Source organism: Culex quinquefasciatus, chromosome 3 (genome assembly GCF_015732765.1).
Source record: "Culex quinquefasciatus strain JHB chromosome 3, VPISU_Cqui_1.0_pri_paternal, whole genome shotgun sequence".
NCBI classification, from domain to species: domain Eukaryota; kingdom Metazoa; phylum Arthropoda; class Insecta; order Diptera; family Culicidae; genus Culex; species Culex quinquefasciatus.
In genome coordinates, this window is record NC_051863.1 from 89,284,574 (window position 1) to 89,305,392 (window position 20,819).

The window sequence follows — 20,819 nt, forward strand, 5'->3', positions numbered from 1 at the left end:
CTTTGTCCAAATCGGGAATGTTGAACTGGAACTTTAGCGTGTCCGTTTTCGGCATCCATGTGAGACCAAGAGTTTTCACTCCAGGGTCCGTGTCAAGGTTGATTTCCTCCATGCTAATCGCTAGGTTTTCCTCAGCAATTCCAGCTAGCACTTCCTGTCGATTTGATGCCCATTTCCTAAGCTTGAAACCGCCTCGTAGCATCATCTCGTCTAGCTGCTTCCGAAGTTCGATTGCTGACTGGACGTCCTCAGCTCCGGTGATGACGTCATCCATGTAGGTGTCTTGGTTGACTGCCCGTGCAGCAAGCGGAAATCGAGGTCCATCATCCGTCGCTAGTTGTTTTAGCGTTCTGGTTGCGAGGAATGGAGCGGGCTTGGTGCCGTAAGTGACGGTTTTCAGCTCGTAGATGCCAACTTCCTCGTCCGGAGAAAAACGCCACAGAATGGATTGCAATGGCCGTTCCTCTGGGTGGACCATGATCTGACGGAACATCTTCTCTACGTCAGACACAAGCATAACCGGCTTGATCCGACTCCGCAGAATGATAGAGCGCAAATCTTCTTGGATTACCGGCCCTGCCAGCAACACATCGTTCAGCGCGACTCCAGAAGATGTTTTGCAAGAAGCGTCAAAAACAACTCTGCATTTGGTGGTGGTACTGGCCTCCTTGACCACCGGATGGTGCGGTAGAAAACACCGGTTGACCTGGGTTGGAGTTGTTTCTTCGACCTTGGACATGTGACCCAGTTCCAGATATTCGTCCATGAAATCTGTATACTGTTTCCGCAAATTGGCGTCCCTTGCCAGTCTGCGCTCGGTTGCGTGCAACCGTCGCAACGCAATTTCCTTGGATTCGCCCAATCTGGAGATTCCACCTTCGACCTTGGGCATGGAAACGGAATACCGACCGTCGGATAACCGTTGAACCGTGTGTTGGAAGCTCTCTTCGCAGCGTCTTTCAGCGGGAGAGAACGCGTCGTCCAAACCGACGTCTTCAGCCGACCAAAACCGTGCCATCAGAGTTTCCATCTTCTCTGAGGTTGACACGTTGCACTTCACCTGCGTGGAGTTGCATGAAACCGAGAGACCACCGGATACCACCCAGCCGAACACCGACTCGTTCAGCGCTGGTAGATTGTCTCCCAGGGGAATTCTTCGACCGGTTTCAAAGAACTCGAAAAAGCATTCAATGCCAAGGACGATGTCCACCTTCTTGGACTGGAAAAATGCTGGATCTGCCAATTCAATTCCGTCCGGAATCGACCATCCATTTGTTGCGATTGTTGTTGTTGGCAGATTGACCGTAACCTTGAGAGCACCAAGAAGTTCATGTCTCGCTCGAAGTTGGATAACCGAGACCGCACCGTTGCGTGAATCTTGTGCTTAACCCTTGTGCCAGATTGACCGATTCCTAGCACGGAAATGTCCACCTTTTCTCGCGTGACCTTCATCAGCTGCGCCAGTCGCTCTGATATGAAGTTACTCTCCGACCCCGAGTCGAGTAGTGCGCGAGCAGGGTACCGATTGCCATCGTCGTCCTCGACAATGACCACTGCTGTAGCCAACAGCACTTGGGATGCAGCTTGGGTTGCTGCGCCTGATACGGATGGGTTCGTGGCTGCCATGTTTGCCACGTGGGATGTAGTCGGACCTTGGGTTTCCTTGGAGTTGGAAGGGTTGTTGCTCCCTGCAACCGCGAGTGCCGTCACCGCGTTGTCCCTTTCCGGTTGTTGTTGAAAGCATACCAAAGTATGGTGCCGACCCTTGCAGTTCCTGCAACTGTACTTGGACGTGCAGTTTTTGGCTTGGTGACCAGTTCTGAAGCAGTTGCGACAGAGGGAATGCGTCTTGAGTAATGCGTCCCTCTCCGACACCGCCAACCGTTGGAATGCAGAACACTGGTAGAGTAAGTGGTTGTCCTTACAAGCTACGCACGAGTAGCCAGCATGTTGCACCGTACTGTAGCTAACCTTTTTTGCCTTGGATTTGGGAACGTACTGTTGTTGTTGGTGTTGAACAGCCCGATTGTTCACAGTTTTCGGTGGCAAACTCTCCAAAACTCGAATGCGTCGGTTTAGGAAATCGCACAAGTCCTTCAACGTGTCCTTCGTCGTGTCGTTAGCAGATTCCTCCCTTGAATCATCTGCAAAATCACCTAGCGAATCTCTAACCAAATCTTTCGCCGTAGATACTTCCTCCCATGCGCGACGCGTAACAGGATCCAGACGCGTAACGAGTAAATTAACCAGCAGAAGATCCTTGTAGTCAACGGGTGAGACCACCTGATCGAGGGTGTTCAGAACACGCTCGAACTCATCAACGAGGGAATGCAGATCGGTGGCAGATTCCTCGGCGAGGGTTGGAAGGGTAAACAACGATTGCACCAGTCGCTGCTTAAGTACCTTGTGGTTGTTGTAGTACCTCTGCAAACGATCCCATGCCAGCTTGTAGTTGACCGACGTGGTTGAAAGTCCACTAATGATCCTCTTGGGTTTGTCGTCAAGACAATTCTTTAGGTAGTGGAACTTTTCCACATCCGGTAGGTCAGACTTCCAGTGGATGAGTGAGAGAAACAAGTCACGAAAACTCAGCCACTCGTCGATGTTCCCCTTGAACATAGGAAGCTTGATCTGAGGCAAACGGGCGTGATCAGTCCCCCCAACAATCGTGTCGTTGTGGGTCGGTTCACAAGGAACTTCCTGTCGTTCCTTCAGCTTGTCCAGTAGAAGGGATTTTACTCGGTAATAGCCTTCAGTCAACGTTTCGCGGTCCTTTTTGTAGGTAGGGTCATCCTCAGGGTTGTAGTCTTTGTGAGATTTGATTTCCACCAAGGTAGTGCACAAAACATCCCACAGCTTGTTGAGACTTTCCAAGCGCACACTCACCTGGGAAGCGGTTGTTTCCGCCTTAAATTTATCAGCAAATTTGAAGATGTCATTGAGCGCTGCTTGTAACTCTTGGTATTTAACGGTCAACGCCTTCAGCGTCGGTCCTAACAAGGACTTCCGGGGTGCCATGACGTCAGAGAATGTAAAGCGAAAAAGTGTGGTGCTGTAGTATTCCGATTCGTCCTGGCTTCGGCAAGAACATATACTGCTGTAGCAAATTACTTACTTTTAGCAGTAAGTGATCGTACCCAAAGCAGTTGGGAGTTCAATCAGAACCGGAAGCACCAGGTAGCTCGAGACGTCAAACCAAAATGTCCTTAGCGGTCAAGTGGGCAGCTCAAATTGAATGCGTGGGTGTGCGAAGAAGAGGTGGAAAACGGCATGTAGTATCAACGGTGCCTTGGCTTCGGCAAGCCATATACTTTGCTAGTGTATCTCACCTGGAGAAACAGTAGCAGCGACCAAAAAAACAACGTGAACCAGATCAGATCGTAAATCAATCAGCGGATGGGATGACCTCAGGGATGCGTGGTGTAAGCGAAGAGGATACAAACTCGATTTAAAATGGTGTATTTCTGTCGTCTTAGCTTCGGCAATATACTATTCATTAGCACTCACCGGTAGAAACGAACAGTTGCGCAGCCTCTTCAGTCCACGTGGCGATCCGTCTTGGCACGTGTCAGTCACGTTGATGTCGTCCTTCTCGGGTGGTCTGAACGGTAGCAAACGGTTGTGGCCACCGTTAGATGTCCTCTTGGAGTCGTGCAGATCGTCGTGTAGATCTCCAGCGACCTCGGAGTCGCCGCGTGTCGGCTTGGAGTCGTGCAGATAGTCAGCGACCTCCACGTGGTCACAGCACGTGCAATCACCGGCGTCCAGCCGGTTCGGGCGTAGTAAAGAGTTGTGTGGTCGAAAAATGGTGTTAGTTTCACGGTAGCGACTCGCTTCGGCTGACATACACTGTGCTTAGAATATTTTACCTGGGCAAAAGGTGTCCTTTCTGGAACAGTGTGTCAACGCAGCAGTCGGATGGCTCCGGCAGCAACGCAGCAATCGGATGGTCCAGGAAATGGCTGACCGGATGTCCCAGAAAATGGCTGACCGTGACCGGAGACGCGCTCTCGCCGCGCAGCGCGTAACAGATGGCTCGCTCGATCCAATGGGACGCACGCAGCGGTTCGCTCCAGCGGAATGTACAGCGTAGATGTGGATGGGAGGTGTGTCAGTACCGGGAATGTCTGACCGCTTCGGCGGACATATACGTAGTGGTTCCACTTACCAAACGCAACACGTTGGCGCGTAGATGTCCAAGCGCGAAGTTCGTTGTCCGGGTTGAGGGTACAATGTCCTATTGTCCCAGGGATGAATGGCCAAACCGTTGGCGCGCTTTGATTGTTCCCAGCAGCGATGGCGAACCGTGCCACGCCGCAGTCCAATGGCGACGAACCTCGTCCACAAACGGCAATGTAGCGTCCAACCGTCCTTCCTCCCGCGAACCAGGATCCGTCCGATCCGGTTCGAAGGACCAGAATGTTGGGAAGCCGGAGTACAACCTAGCCTTCGACAGCTCTGGTGGCCCCCAGCATCGACCGGATCGGATTGGGCTGGCTGGTCCGGGCCTGGTTCGTTGGGTATGGGTAGTCCGTGCGTAGGGTGGCTTCCGGAATTCACGCGTTTCACAATTAAAACAACACGAAATCACAGTAAAAACACAGTACTTTAATTTAAACACAATTTTTACTTAAATACACGAACTAAAAAGGACTACATTTATTTTAAATAATGCTAACACACGAAAATTGCCTTATGGGCGCAGAATCGACCGTTTCGATCTGCTGGTTGTAGGATTATAAAACTTAAAACTAAAAATCGCAGCAGGTCAGCTGCTCCCGTCGTTCGTTGAGGCAGGTCAGGTCATCAACCCGGCCCGGCGGTCATCGACCCCGGAAAAGTGCATCCTGCTGTTGGTGTTGGTCCTATCAGCGATCACGATCGTCCATCTCGCGAGAGGATCACCGCAATCACCAATACCGCGATCAGCTGCTGTAGGTCGCGTGCAGCCGTGATAAGAGTGGTCACTCGCGTTGGATGGTCACAGTTGACCCGACAGTGGTGACCCGACAGTAGATGCAGGGTTGTTAATCGTGACCACTCCAACAGTACATGATAAATAATGTAAATTTACAGGAATATTTTTTTCTGTGTACGCATGAAGTTCTGCTGGATGGTATTGCGAGTAACAACATGCACCAAAGCAATCTTGTGTGTTATCACCAAAACCGAATTCTGGATTTAGTATTCATCAACGACGGTGCGACGCACTCCGCCCCTGAAACTGCTCTAGAATCGCTCATTTCACTGGACAATTACCATCCTGCTCTAACCTTCGAAGTGTCGGCTGCGCTCAACAATAGTTACGAAGACACTCTCGACCCTCTTGGATTAAATTTCCGAAAAACTGATTTCGTTGGCCTACAACGGAGTTTAGGAGAAACTGATTGGTCGTCTGTTCTCACTTCCATCGACGTTGGCGAAGCCGTAGCCGCCTTTGGCCAGATCCTGCGAAGTACTCTTACACGCCACACGCCCGTGTTCTTGCCTGCAAGGAAACCTGCTTGGAGTAATGAACGCCTTCGCAAGCTTAAGCAATTTCGTGCCTCTGCACTTAACCGATATTCTCAACGCCGATTTCCTGAAACCAAGAGGGTCTTCAATGCCGCAAGTTCCCGTTATAAAGCTTACAATAAACGCCGGTACGCCGAACACATTAAGAGGACGCAGGCGAATCTTCGACGCAATCCGTCGCAGTTCTGGAAGTTTGTGAAATCGAAGTACAAAGAGACTGGACTTCCTGCCGTGATGACGTTAGGAGAAACCGTGGCCAACATCGAGAAATGTGAGCTGTTTGCGAGACACTTTGCTTCAGTTTTCCGGCCGCCTGGCACTCCACCGACTTCACAACAGCATCTAGAAACAGTTCCATGCGATTTGATTGATCTTGATGTGTTTCAAATTACGGAGGACATGCTGAAAAGAGGAATACAGAAATTAAAATCGTCGAATTCTCCTGGCCCTGACGGAATCCCGCCGGTGATCTTCAAGCGTTGTTTCAGCCAGATTACTGCCCCACTGCTCCGAGTTTTCAACCTCTCCATGTCGTAGTGCAAGTTTCCTGAGGAGTGGAAAAGATCCGTAATGTTTCCAGTGTTTAAGAAAGGTGCAAAACGGTCGGTCGAGAACTACAGAGGAATTACGTCGCTGTGCTCTGGTTCAAAACTTCTCGAGATCGTGGTCGGGGAAGTCATCATGTTTAACTGCCGACCGTTCATCAGTTCTGAGCAGCATGGATTTACACCTGGTCGCTCCGTCACTACTAATTCGATGGAATTTACCAATTTTTGTCTTGAAAATCTGGCAGCTGGGCGTCAAGTGGATGCTGTCTACACCGACTTGAAAGCCGCATTCGATCGTATTGACCACGACATTGCCCTTCAAAAATTTGCAAAACTCGGTTTCTCTGCACGTCTTTGTCGCTGGCTTGAGTCTTATCTCAAAAATCGGATCATTCAGGTGAAAATTGGAACATCGCTGTCGATGGAGTTCTCCAACGGTTCAGGAGTGGCACAGGGTAGCAACCTCGGCCCGATTGTTTTAAACACTTTCTTCAACGACTCCAACTCTCTCTTCAACGACAACTGCAATCTCTCGTATGCTGATGACTTCAAGATCTTCCTCGCTATTGACAACTTACCTGATTGCTACAGACTGCAGTCCCGCCTAGACAAATTTGCCAACTGGTGTGCGTTGAATCGTTTGGAGCTGAGCGTCTCTAAATGCACTACGATATCGTTTCATCGCAAGACCAGCCGGGAGGTTTTTACATTTGAATACACACTGGATGGACACGCGCTCGAACGTCTGAAAGTAGTGAAAGGTCTAGGAGCTCTACTAGACGAACCCTTATCTTTTCGCCCACAACAAGCAGCAGTCGTGGACAAGGCCAACAGACAGCTCGGTTTTCTGTTTAGAATGACCCGCGAATTCGACGACCCCCTCTGTTTACGCTCGTTGTACTGCGCGCTAGTCCGCTCACACTACCACATTACGAGGCACGCTGTAACCTGATTGGACTCGAGACCCTGGAAAATCGTCGGACCATATCGAAATCTATCTTCGCTGCTAAAATACTGACTGCGCAAATCGACTCCCCCAATCTGTTGAACTTACTTAATACTCAAATTTCTTCTAGGGACCTGCGAAATCGTCCAAACTTCCTCGCACGACCGCGTGTCAGGACCGAGTTCCACAACAACTCACCAGTTCGATCGATGTCGGCGGCGTTCAACGAAATGTACTTCCTGTTTGAATTTCACGAGCCCATTCCAAGATTTCGCGAAAAACTACGCATCGAGTTCCAGGAGCGTACAAGAACTTTGCTTGGTGCGCCTCGCCAGGATCCCGTCGTTGGCCGGTTACGCATAGGACGACAATGACTTGACTAATTTTTAAAATGTATTGTAATTTATGTGTTGTTATCAATCTCGATGTAATTTATTTTAAAAGAAGTGAGGTTTTGTGCCTTTGTGCGAATGATTCTAATGTTTCAACTCACATCGGCTTTTGCCCTCGCCAACCAAAACATCCATGTAGACCCTTGGTTCGATGGATTAATAATAATAATAAATAATAAAGCTTAATTTTAAAGTGGGTGGTTAGAGGCAGGGAATAATAGCGTCCCCTCCAGGGCATTTCCGGAATCTACCGTGAGCAAGTACCGAAGGAAGCGAAAGCACCGAGTGGAAAGTTTGAAAGAGAAACAAGTCTCGGCGAACAAAGACGAGTCTGGTAGAGCAGAAAGCGGATCGCATCCTGTAGGAAGGAATGTCCGCAGAGGATCCATCTTGTTTCCCTATGCTTGGAATGAACCAAAAATGTTGGCGCCGTTGAAGCAATCACATGAATCAATGAATGATTCATAAAAAAAATTGGCTATTGAAAAGGAGCTGATGGACCTTTTGCCACGGGCCGAGGAATACTTTGGTTGTATCCGGTTGAAAGTTGTCCTCTCGATAGCGATCAACAAATAATTAAACCTTACCTTTCATGATGAATTCTTTCGCTTTCCTGAGCTGTCATCCAAAAGCAACGCTTTCTGTTCCGACGTAATGATTCAACTCCGGAACAATCCGTCGTTTATTCACCAGCGAGCGAAGCCAGGCGCGAACTTCAGCAAGAGTTTGTGTTAATCACACAGCATTCTACCTCTTCGCGGCGGCCGCTAATACCGAAGACCTGAAGGAGCGGCGGCGAATGGCGGAAATTACCACTATCAACCCCAGTAAAATCTCCACTGAACGTATCTTTGGGTCAACCTCCAGCGCCTCCCGTGGGACAAGCCAAAAAGGGGTCGCAAGAAGAAACAAAATCCGCAAGAACTGCTGCAACAGCAAACCGCAATTCAGCAGGCTCATAAACTCTAGCAACAGCAACCTAAACCGGCTCATCAAGGATTCCAGTCGTACTCGGGCATGAAGTCAAGCCAACCGCCAAGTTATTCTACACAGCAAAAAATCCGATGGTAAAATCGCATGCAAAAGCATGCACATCACCTTCGTCAAAATAAACACTTAATATTACACACTGCATGTACATTTTTTGCAAACACAAAAAAAAGTGGCAACCGACGGGATTCAAACCCAGCACAAACAGTAAGGACTGGCGCCTTAGCCCACTCGGCCACCAGACCGATGAAAAATTGTTGGATAAACGCATATATGAGCTTGACATTTCGGTCAAGTAGGTTTCCCCACATTTTCCAGAGTGTTAAATTACATAAAATTACATAAAATAATGCAATATTTATTTTGCACCCAGGTCTTTTACACGCAGCTGGATTACTACTTTTTTAGCTGTGAGCAACTAACAGTCCGGCGGATAGTCATCGTTAGCGAACGTGCTCGGTCCAGCCGGACTCGGCAAACTCTGGAATCTCGGCCTGGGCACTCGGAATTCACAAGACGCGTAAGGGCGGTAAGGGCGGTGGTGACAGCATGGCCTTGGCGACGACAACAACCACAGCTGTAGAACAGAACCCAGCAGTGAGCAACCACCTTCTCCGACGAGGGAGTCCACTGGTGGTGGTGGCGGCATGGGCGTAGATGTCGTGACTCGTGACGCGGAACGGACCCGTATTTTGAGGCACAGCTACCAAGGGGGGGGGGGAGGCTTTGAAATTAAAATCGCCGTTGCCCATTTTAATTTCAAAGTGGGTGGTTAGAGGCAGGGAATAATAGCGTTTTTAAATTACTTAGAAAATCTTGATTATGGAGAAGATTCTGGCAAATCGATCAGGCCAATTATAAAAGTGTGTACAATTTCAGTGAAAAATTTGTAATGCTGAGCTTGAAGTTTTTTTGCATAGCCTTTAAAATATTCACACATTATATTTGTCATCTTACAAAAAAATAACTGTATTTAACAAGAATTGCGCACTCAATAAAATGAAATATTGTCGTCCTCGAGCGGGACCTTGTAATCGTACGTGATCTCCTCGTTGACGCCGATCGGCTGCTTCGAGTAGATCACAATCTTCTTCTCCGACTCGATCGTGTTGACCTTGGTGTAGCAGTTGGGCTGTGAAGGAAAGAGAATTGAAAAGGATTAGAAACGTAATCAGAACTCAACTATGCAGAATCTTCTCACATTGCAACTGTGGTTGAGGAACCGGGCCAGGTTGCCGCACTTGGTCGCGTCGATGATGACGGAACAGGTACGTGCTGCTGATGCCTATCGCTTCGTATTTGGTCTCGCGCAGATCCGTCACCGACGGACGGACCACCTGGCCCACCTACTCGATGAGCATCTCGTCGGCAGCAATCGATTCCATCGTAAACAGTCGTGGATTGTCGATTTGGCAAACTTGAGGTGGTTTTTGCGGAACTTGAGCAGCTCTGACTAGGTGCTGGCGCTGGTTCGATTGGGCTTCTCGCGGAAGACCCTGCATCTTGGTGACGGCCTTGGCCGTTTCGATGTTCTTCAGGTGGTTTCCGGCTGCCGTACCGCACAGATGGAGGTACTTGTATTTGGTCTTTTCCCGCGGGTCTATCTTGCAGAAGCTTTGCGTACGCACCGACCCCGTCGAGTGCTGCTTGATGTCGGTGTCATCACCAAGCATCAGTTCGTAGCTTTGGTGGATGTACTGAACGTCCTCGGCGTCGAACCCGCGCGTTAGGAAATTGTACAGCATGGACATTTGAGTCCGGATATCCCGCTCGTGGTACTTGGGCATGGGCATGAACGTGAACCGCTGCTGACCTGCGGCAAACGGAAGCAGGGCCTGCTGCTGAAAAAAGTGGCTGCCGCGGCGGCAAAGGTTTGTAGCGTATCAGCTGCTGCCGCAGCTGCTTTGTCCTTCCTGTACTTGGCATTGGGGGCGTTCGGGTCTTTCTTTGGTCGACCTGTAGATCGGTGGGCGGGGACGACCGGCGCGACCTCAGTCGCAGCCGGCTGCTGATGCTGCTGAACCTCCATGGGAATTTGGGCAGAAACTGCTGGGTTGCCGTTTCGGACAGATCGAACGCGATCTGTTACACAACACCCTTGGTTGTCGAGCAGTTTGGCGACGGCCAGCGGGTCTTCTAGGAAGATAAGACGCGATCAGGAACGCTCAGACTACTGTACAGGCAAACCAGACAGCACAGCACCGTGTTGTGGATGAAGCGGTTCTGGATGAGGCTCAAGGTGACCTGCGGGAAGGAATATAATAATGTTTTCTAAACCTAACTTTAACTGGAAAACATACGCCAACATCCCGGTAATTACGTACTCCTTCATAAGCGAAGACTCCACCACGTCCATCCGGTGCGTCTGCAGTGTGATCCCCAACGCCTGCCTAAACTGTTGATCGACTTCACTTTGGCCGGATTCTTCTCCAGCTCGATCCCCAACTGCTTGTAATCGATGCACTTGACGATTATCGTGTCCAAACAATCTCAAATGGTAGTAAACCATAGACGAGATCGCTGCCAAATCCGTCCAGACTTCTAGCACTACCCTCGTCATTTTCTCAGCGCGCCCTTTTCCCATCGATTCTGCACAACACTTGCTAAATTTAATCCCAACTCATTCCCGGACAAGTGCTCGTGCGGAACGGACGTCTTTAGTTTTCAGTCGCGAGAAAAAGTTTGGACAATAGTCCTCCGTGGCTATTGTTCCACACGCGAGTTTATTCTTTGTTTTATAGCGGAATCTTCTAAGGAAGAGTAAAAATGGCCAGTAACGTGCGAAAGAACACGGTTAGGTTGGTTTTCGGACCGGGAGTGAAGGTACCGTCGTACCTGGAAGTGTTGAAATTTACCATGAACAACCTGAAACTATCTGCGGCGGACATGCATACCATCTACAAGGACGAAAATGGCGGTCAGTTTTATGTTAAACTCGTGGACGAAGAATCGTTTGCGGCTTTCATTGCGGACACGGATGAGGAGTACATCTTCAAGTTTGAGGACGGATCGACGGCGAAGGTGACAGTCGAACAAGCATCGCGGATCTTCCGGTATGTGAGGATCTTCAACCTCCCACCGGAGATCGAGGACAGTGCAATCCAGTACGTAATGGGGCAGTACGGCACGATTCGACAGCACGTGCGAGAGCGGTTCCCGAGTGAGATGAAGGTTGACATTTTCAATGGCGTCCGCGGGGTGCACATGGAGGTGTCAAAGGAAATCCCGGCCCACCTGTACGTTGGGCACTTCAGGGCGCGCTTTTTTACGAAGGCCTTAAGAACAAGTGCTTCTTTTGCAAGGCGGAGGGGCACGTAAAGCAGAATTGCCCCAAGCTGGCGGCGATTTCAACAGCCAGCGGGAGCTCGACACAGCTTGGTGCGGCTTTCCTGGGTAGGCCTGTGAAACCCGTCATCGAGAATGGCAAACCGATGACCTTGGAGATGACAACGTTAACACCGACAGCAATCATGTGGCATTTGTAGAACGAAATTTTGTCAAAATTGGTGGCAATTTAGAGCTGAATGAAAGCTTTGTTTTGCTGGTGAGAGAACGGGGATCTAAAGCATTTAGTGGTATTTAAATGTTTGTAGATCTGCTTTGTTTATACACTTTAGCACCAAGGATAGAAGAATGAACCATCAACCTCCGTTAAGATAGCATTGTAATTTTTATAACGAACGTAAAATAAAGAAACTTTGTTTAAACCAGAAGAAAAAAAAAACTTATTCAGCAAACCTTCTCACAATCTGCCGGAACCGACTCCAACATTTCGCGGACACGCGCAGAAATAATCCGATTTCGAGATTTTTTTGCAATGAAAACAAAAACACGACGTTTGTTTTGTTTTACAAATCAAAGTTTGACAGCGTGTACACGGTACCTCAAAACGTACATACTTCCAAATCGGATTCGGAGCGAGTTTCGGAGCGTTTGGAGGGTTTGGAGCCGATCAAGCGGTTTCAAACCCGAGAAACCTGCCGGAACCTAAGTGGCACCCCCCTAGGTGCAAACTGTCCCGACCTGGCCATCACTGCTTATAAACGACATCGCTTCGACGTTACACTACCTGTTGACCGGTTCGTCCGACCCCGTCACGACCGACTTCGAACTCGTGCCGCGAAGTCCTTCGGAACTGTACGAAATCACGTGCTTGATCGGCGGACTAATGACACGCCTGCCAACGGATGGCATTTTGCGGTAGATTCCCTGCTAGAACGAACCTAAGCCAATGTCTAAGACGCCGTTCAGTGCCAGTGGACGATCGGGGCGTTAGTCGTCCGTATTCGTCGATCTACTCCCGCATGATCGAGACCGCTCACCTCAACTCGGACGACGAGATCAGTTTGAGCACCCTGGGACGCACCTTAACGATCGATTTTCACTCGATGCAGCGGATCAACGGAGACGCCGGAACGACGAGGACCGTCCAGCGAAAGATCAATCACGCACTGCTCGCGCAACCGCAGGGAACGATGATCATAAACGCAGGCACTCCAACAAGTCTATCAATGGCCGCGTCTATTCAGCGAAACCGGTGAGCCAAGCGCCGACCAGCTCAACTCTGCTCCACTCGCCGACCAACGTAATGCCAGGAACATCGGCTTCGTCGTCCGGAAGCCGCAATCAACCAAAACGCCTTCACCAAAACAGCGCTGCACCACACGAACCATCACCAGCAGATGTCAACCAGCACGCTCCACCTGGTTTCGTTGGCAACGAAAATGCAATAGCGGAAGCAACCCACGATCATCTCCGGAGCTATCGCCACGCCTAACAACGGAAACGATCAGCTGAACGCAATCTACAATTCAGCGATTCCAACCAATTAACCGTGTCACCATCACCACCACGCCGCCGCCCGTCATCATCAGCCGGAAGCCGGTTCCAGCAAGCAGTCCCGTCTGTACCAGACGCACCCCACTTGTCGGGCACTTATGCGTACAACGCCGAGCAGGGCATTCTGACGTTTCCCCTCTCAATCCCACGCATCCCGCACACGATCTCACAGCCCGGGCCAACTGAAGGTGTTGGACATACTGAAGCGCAAGGTCGCAATCCCAGAGCAGCAGCAAATCAAAATCGCGTCTTGACGATGCCGCGGGAAGTTTCGCAGCTGCAGCAATGTCCAGCGAATCTACAACAGCTGCGGCATCCGGTTCGGCCACCACCTCCTTCGTCATGCAGGAACTGATCAACAAAACGACCACCGTGGGCTCTTCCTCGGGTCGGAACACATTGGATTGGATTCACTTCCCGGTGCGGAACGGTACGCGCAAGTTCGGTTACATGGTTTTACACCGGATGTTGAAACGGTGTGCTGCAGAAGCGAGTGCAACATCCAGTTCGACACCAACACCTTAATGACTGGCTGTAGATCCAGTACTTCAACACCCAGTCCAGCCCGTACGTGTACCTCCACGGCAACTGCAAAGTGTTCTAAAAATACTCTTGCAGCCGGAGTCCCGACTAGTATCGCAGGTAAGATGATATCCCGGAATACCCTAAAAACGATTCTAACTCAGCTTTTCCTCCTAACAGGTAACCCTGAAAAAGAAACTCAACAAAAACTTTAACACAATGCCGGATCGAGCAGCTACCTGTTCCGAACCGGAATTCATTGGTATTTTGATCCAACGGAACCATCAACCCCAAGGCAGACCTCGAATGCGCGGACGACGCGTCCGAAGTCACGGAACACGACCAGGACTACGTCGAAGACTAAACGGAGACAGGATCAAATATCTGCGTGTCCCACTGCACAGATGGCGACGAATCATAATTCTGAAAAATGAGGGTCTTCGGACCAGCCGAAACGACTGATGAACGTGGCCGGATCACATTTAGATCACGATCTGGCGAACCTACGGAGGAAGCGATTACGTGCTGGCACCAGGTGAGAAGATTTGGCAGAGGTGAAACGAAAAAGGCCATCGGATTAATCACCGGCTGACGATGGGTTCGTCAGCCATTGGAACCGAGAGCGCTGTTCAACAAGAACTTGTAGTCCTAGTTAGTTCAACCTTGTTCAACCTCAAGTGCAACCATTTTTAAAACCAGCAAGATAGGATTAACATATTGTGTTTGAGAATTTGTAATTTTATATGTTTGCCAATAAAATACTCTTAATTTGTTGTTTTGTTGCATTATTAAACAAAAAGTAAACACAACCTCAAAATCCGATATAACAACAAAGAAGAAGAAGAAGTGGTCCTCGAAATCCGCCAGAATTCCCCCCAGATATTTTGCCCGAAATCGGGCGCAGGTCGTCCGTCATATCTGGCGAAAATCTGGTCGAATCCATCTGTCAAACCGCATATCCGATTTAATCGGTTCAATCGGTTGACCGCGCCCGACCGGTTTGTGTCATATTCGCCAGAATTACTGGGGGAAAATCCGCCAGAAATCTGGCGCAATGCCCAAGACAAACGCCAGACGCGCGCCCCCCGTTTCCGTCTGGGATATCATAGGTACTCGCGATCTTGCTTTGCATTAGTGTTAGTGCATGACTCCGTGCCACTAAAACCAAAACAATAACAAACGAACAATGGACCGTGCCAGGAAAACCAAAACATAAACAATGTCAGTGTCAGTGGAGTGAGAGAGTCAGAGATAACTATTTTGACAACCGCACTACTATACACTCAATCGCGATTACCTTAGGTAGAAAGCCATGACTTCAAGGTGTTTATTGTCAAAATCTGACACTCAAACAAAAAATTATATTTTTTATTTAAAAGTTTATTTTGACACAATCTAATTACAGGTTTTTGAAACATTGCTACAACAAGCTACATCTGATTTGTTTTGTAAACTACATGCCGTTGCTGGAGATGTCGGAGAAGAAGGTTTGGGCTTATCTAGTGAAGATCGAGTGGTTTTATCCAAAACTATAGATATCGTAATACATTCGGCAGCTACTTTGGATTTTCAAGCCACACTTAGACCAACAGTACAAATAAACCTACTTGGTACTAGAAGAGTAATGCAACTGTGCAAAGAAATGCAAAATTTGAAGGTGAGTAAACAAAAAAACGAAAACCAACTTAATGAAAAACTAAAAATAGCTTTAGTTTTGAAATCATTTCCATTTACGATATAAAGTGACACATTGTTCATCTTTTTTATTTCAGTGTGTGGTACACGTTTCTAGTGCCTATGTCAATTCATTTTTGAATGAAACAGACGAAAAGCTGTATAAAGTACATGAAAGTGCTGAAAAAGTTATTGATTTAGTCAATACTCTTGAAGATGAGGCCCTTGACCAGCTGACTGATGAGTATATATAATCATCTGCTTAATTTTAATCAACTACACTAAAACCCCGGGTTACGCTCAGACGTTACGCTTTGTACTTCGTCGATTTCTCTGGAACGACGCGAGGGGCGCGACAATAGTAAAATATTAAATACATTTAATTAATTAACTGCAGGAATTAACTTTTGTTTACGATCATAGCATCGTCACCTCTCTTTACACCACATTGATTTGACCGACGACGTTTGACAGTTCAACATCGCGCGTGATTGTTGTTGTTGCGTTGGGTGGAAAATTGTTTTCTTAAAAATAAATTAACTGGCCCGTACGAGATCCTTTGAAAATTGTTGGGGTGCGACTCTATTTCGCCCCGACTGCCAGCTGACTGATGTCATCGTGACAGCGGTCGCCGATCTGTCATCCAACCGGATGCACTCGATCTGTGCCGTCACTCTACTCCCGCACTCGCGCCGGCAAGACGAACTATCGCGTGTTTATTTGTATAATTAGGAGTAATCAATAAACGTTAGTCTTTATTCGTTCGTAATCATTTCTATTACATTTGCGGAATCGCAACAGTAGCGACGAGGTCGTGAGTGACGACCGGCTTGTTTTGTTTTTCTCGCGAAATCTGACTGCACAGTACCGTGTGCCGTACCGTTCGCTGTGCGCCGTGCACGTGTTTCGCCATGACGCCAACTCCGCCGCCGGACTTCAAGGAGACGATCCTGCAGATTCTCACCAACCAGCAGGACCTCATGAAGCGGATTACGGAGCAGATGGAGAAACAAGGAGGAAACCAAGGCAGCGAGCTCGTACTGGATTCCCTCGCGAGCAATATCACCGAGTTCGAGTACGACCTGGAGAAGGAGCTCGTTCGAGGCCTGGTTTTCCCGGTATGCAGATCTGTTTACGGAGGATGCATGCAAGCTGGACGACGACGCAAAGTGCGTCTGCTGCTGCGCAAGCTCAGTCCCGCCGCACACGAGAGGTACACATCCTTCATCCTGCCCGAGCTTCCTAAAAAGTTTAATTTCGACGACACGGTTGCCAAGCTCAAGTCCATCTTTGGCAGTCCGGTTTCTCCGTTTCACCGTCGGTACCAGTGCCTACAGACGGTCAAGGAAGAGGGCGAGGACTACGTCGCTTACTCCTGCAAGGTCAACCGAGCTTGTGTCGAGTTTAAGCTGAAGGACCTCAAAGAAGACCAGTTCAAATGCCTTATTTTCGTGTGCGGGCTGACGTCTCCGAAGGACGCGGACATCCGGATGCGCTTGCTTTCGAAAATCAACGAGACGGCGGACATCACGCTGGAGAAGATAGTGGAGGACTGTAAAAGCATCATCAACTTGAAAAAGGACACCGGGCTCATCGGTGGCCAGTCTACCTCCACCGTCGCTACCGCCTCCACGCAGGCTGTCCGAACGAGTTCTCCCCACGGCAAGTTCCGGAAGAAGGAGCGGACTGGCGGAAAGTCCGACGTGCCGAACGCCCCATGCTGGTCTTGCGGCGGGATGCACTACAACAGCCAGTGCTCGTTCAAGGACCACAAGTGCCGCGACTGTGGCCGCACCGGCCATAAGGAGGGGTACTGTTCCTGTTTCGCGTCGAAGTCGAGATCAAAGCCGTTCAAAGGAAAGCAGCAGCACGTCAAGAACCACGCATCCAAGATAGTCACCGTCAAGAACCTCAAACGTAGCTACGTGGAGACGGCGATCAACGGAGTTCCAGTGGACCTGCAGCTGGACTCGGGCTCAGACATCACAATCATCTCCAGGCAGAACTGGGTCAATGTCGGGTCACCTCCAACGTCTCCACCGGACTGCAACGTGCAGACAGCTTCCGGGGACAAACTGGGCATCGAGGCGATGTTCAGAGCAACCTACACCATCGGCGGAACGCACAAGGAGAGCAATTGCTATGTTTGTAGCGCTGACCTTTCTCTCAACGTTCTAGGCTCCGACTTGATGGACGAGTTCGGGCTCTGGGACGTACCCTTTTCGTCGTTCTGCAAGCTGGTCGGAACTCAAACACCGGATCAGCAAGTGGTCGAGCTGAAAACCAAGTTCCCGAGGTGTTCAACGATCGCCTGGGCCTGTGCACCAAAACGCAGGTGCGCCTCGTTCTCAAGCCAGACGTCCAGCCCGTGTTCCGGCCGAAGCGGCCGGTGTCGTACAACATGGAGGCCGTCGTCGAGGACGAGTTGCAGCGACTCGAGAATCTGGGTATCATCAAGCCGGTCAGCTATTCGGACTGGGCCGCTCCCATTGTGGTGGTCCGCAAGCCCGATCGTTCCGTTCGCATCTGTGCGGACTACTCAACCGGTTTGAACAACGCGCTCGAGTCCAACAACTACCCGCTTCCTCTCCCGGAGGACATCTTCAACCAGATGTCGGGCTGCACGATGTTTAGCCACATCGATCTGTTAGATGCATATCTACAGGTCGAGGTCGACGAGGACAGCAGAAAACTCGTCACGATCAACACGCACCTGGGACTCTACCGCTACAACCGGCTCTCCCCCGGTGTCAAGAGCGCCCCCGGCGCGTTCCAGCAGATCATGGGCACCATGCTGGGTGGTGTTCCGTGTACAGCTCCGTATCTCGACGACATCCTGGTCGGTGGTCGTACCGCCGAGGAGCACAAGGAGAATCTGTACCGTGTCCTGGAGCGGCTCAAGCAGTACGGGTTCACGGTCAAGCTCGAGAAATGCAGATTCTTCATGCGCCAGGTCAAGTATCTGGGCCAGCTGCTGGATACGGAGGGCATCCGCCCAGACCCGGACAAAGTGAAGGCCATCGTCAACATGCCCCCGCCTCACGACGTCCCGACTCTGCGGTCGTATCTGGGCGCCGTCAACTATTACGGGAAATACATTCGGGAGATGCGTACACTTCGCCAGCCGCTGGACGAGCTGCTCAAGGAAAGTGCCAGCTTCCAGTGGTCCGACGCTTGCCAGCGTTCCTTCGACCGGTTCAAGGAAATCCTCCAATCACCGCTCATGCTGACGCACTACAACCCTCGCTTGGAAATGGTGGTGTCCGCAGACGCGTCGAATGTGGGCATTGGCGCCCGCATCGCTTATCGGTTCCCGGACGGGTCGGAGAAGGCCATCTACCACGCATCCCGAAGCCTCACGCCAGCAGAGTCCCGCTACAGCCAGATCGAGAAAGAAGCCCTGGGTCTGGTGTACGCGGCCACAAAGTTCCACCGGATGATCTACGGGAGGCATTTCGTTCTTCAGACCGACCACAAACCGCTGCTAGCGATTTTCGGTTCAAAGCGTGGAATCCCACCGTACACGGCCAACCGCCTCCAGAGGTGGGCCCTCACGATGCTTCTGTACGATTTCCGGATCGAACACATCTCCACTGACCACTTCGGACATGCAGACATCCTCTCACGCTTAATCAACTCCCACATCAAGCCTGACGAGGACTACGTCATCGCGTCGATCGAGGTGGAAACCGTCATCTGCAATGTCGTCTGCCAGTCCATTGAGCATCTGCCAGTTTCGTACCACACGATAGCTGCCGAGACTAGCCAGGACCGGACACTGCAGAAAGTCGTGGAGTTCGTGGACAAAGGCTGGCCCAGCGACGCGAAATCCCTCTCCGGAACACCGGAGGTCCAGCAGTTCTTCGCGCGTCGTGACTCGCTGTACTTGGCCCAGAAGGTGCTGATGTACAGTGACCGGATTGTAATCCCGAAGAAGCTGCAGAAGAAGGTCCTCGAACAACTGCACCGAGGGCACCCCGGCATCGATCGGATGAGGTCATTAGCGCGCACTCTCGTTTATTGGCCCAACATCGATGACCAAATCTCCGCTCTTGTACGCGCCTGCCAGGAATGCGCGTCGGTTGCGAAAGCTGACACCAAAACGAAGCTCCAGTCGTGGCCGACCCCCGAAAAGCCGTGGCAGAGGGTACATGCGGATTTTGCTGGTCCCATCAACGACACCTACTTCCTGCTTGTGGTCGATTCTTTCTCCAAGTGGCCGGAGATCATTCCGACCAAGCGCACCACCACAGCTGCCACCATTTCGATCCTCCGCAAAATTTTTGCTCGGTTCGGAAACCCGGAAGTGATGGTGACCGACAACGGCCCGCAGCTAACCAGCGACACCTTCGAGCAGTTCTGCGAGTCCAACGGGATCATGCACCTCAAAACAGCACCGTTCCACCCCCAAAGCAACGGGCAGGCGGAACGTTTTGTTGACACCTTCAAGAGGACAGTCAAGAAAATTCGGGCGGGAGGGGAAGATCTGGACGAAGCTCTCGACATCTTTCTCAACTGCTACAGATCAACGCCGTGTCGGAACGCACCTGGTGGGAAATCGCCTGCTGAGATCCTACTTGGCCGACCAATGCGCACATCCTTGGAGCTGCTGCGCCCGCCGAGCAAGTTCACCAAGGACAACAACAACAAGCAGGACCAACAGTTCAACGCGAAGCACGGTGCGAAGGAGAAGAGCTTTGTGGTGCGAGACAAGGTGTATGCTCAGGTGCACCAAGGTAACAACTGGAGCTGGGTCGCCGGAGAAGTGATCGAATGTGTTGGACGAGTCATGTATAATGTGTGGCTCCCCGAACGACAGCGTCTCATCCGCTCACACAGCAACCAGCTGCGGCCGCGCTATGACGACTGCGATGGAGTACCGGATCAAGCAGAGCAGACCATCCCACTTGACATTCTGCTAGGCGCCTGGGGTCTAAAACCATCTGGAGATTCCACTACGACCGAAGCAGCGCCGCCGCCGCCGCCGGCTGAACCTGAGGGATTGAGCGATCTACAGCGAGAGTTCTTGCGAGAGCTTTTTCGAACAACCAACACGAATCGACGACCACGGCCGGCAAGACCGGGTCCTGAAGTGCCGCTGCGCCGCTCGTCGAGGTCACGGGTTACACCGGTCCGCTACGAGCCGTACCAGCTCTACTAAAAGGGGAGGTGTTGGGGTGCGACTCTATTTCGCCCCGACTGCCAGCAGACTGATGTCATCGCGACAGCGGTCGCCGATCTGTCATCCAACCGGATGCACTCGATCTGTGCCGTCACTCTACTCCCGCACTCGCGCCGGCAAGACGAACTATCGCGTGTCTATTTGTATAATTAGGAGTAATCAATAAACGTTAGTCTTTATTCGTTCGTAATCATTTCTATTACATTTGCGGA

The 20,819-nt window shown here is 50.5% G+C and overlaps 2 protein-coding genes across 2 annotated transcripts; both read left to right on the plus strand.

Annotated features, from left to right (window-relative positions):
• Positions 1–6,299: 6,299 nt before the first annotated feature.
• LOC119770610 lies at positions 6,300–6,974 on the plus strand. Its single transcript, XM_038265829.1, has 2 exons — positions 6,300–6,813; positions 6,875–6,974. Exons 1-2 carry the CDS (start codon positions 6,484–6,486, stop codon positions 6,920–6,922), a joined length of 378 nt encoding a protein of 125 aa, XP_038121757.1. The 5' UTR covers positions 6,300–6,483; the 3' UTR covers positions 6,923–6,974.
• Positions 6,975–16,336: 9,362 nt separating this feature from the next.
• Positions 16,337–20,797, plus strand: LOC119769047 (uncharacterized protein K02A2.6-like). Its single transcript, XM_038260938.1, has 2 exons — positions 16,337–17,517; positions 17,604–20,797. The coding sequence occupies exons 1-2, from the start codon at positions 16,337–16,339 to the stop codon at positions 20,584–20,586; spliced, it is 4,164 nt and encodes a 1,387-aa protein (XP_038116866.1). The 3' UTR covers positions 20,587–20,797.
• Positions 20,798–20,819: the final 22 nt, after the last annotated feature.

Coding starts and splice junctions, on each gene's coding strand:
- LOC119770610 (XM_038265829.1), top strand. CDS start 6,484: ATGGAGTTCTCCAACGGTTCAGGAGTGGCACAGGGTAGCAACCTCGGC. Junction 6,814..6,874: donor ACGCGCTCGAACGTCTGAAA/GTAGTGAAAGGT, acceptor CACAACAAGCAG/CAGTCGTGGACAAGGCCAAC.
- LOC119769047 (XM_038260938.1), top strand. CDS start 16,337: ATGACGCCAACTCCGCCGCCGGACTTCAAGGAGACGATCCTGCAGATT. Junction 17,518..17,603: donor AAACTGGGCATCGAGGCGAT/GTTCAGAGCAAC, acceptor TCAACGTTCTAG/GCTCCGACTTGATGGACGAG.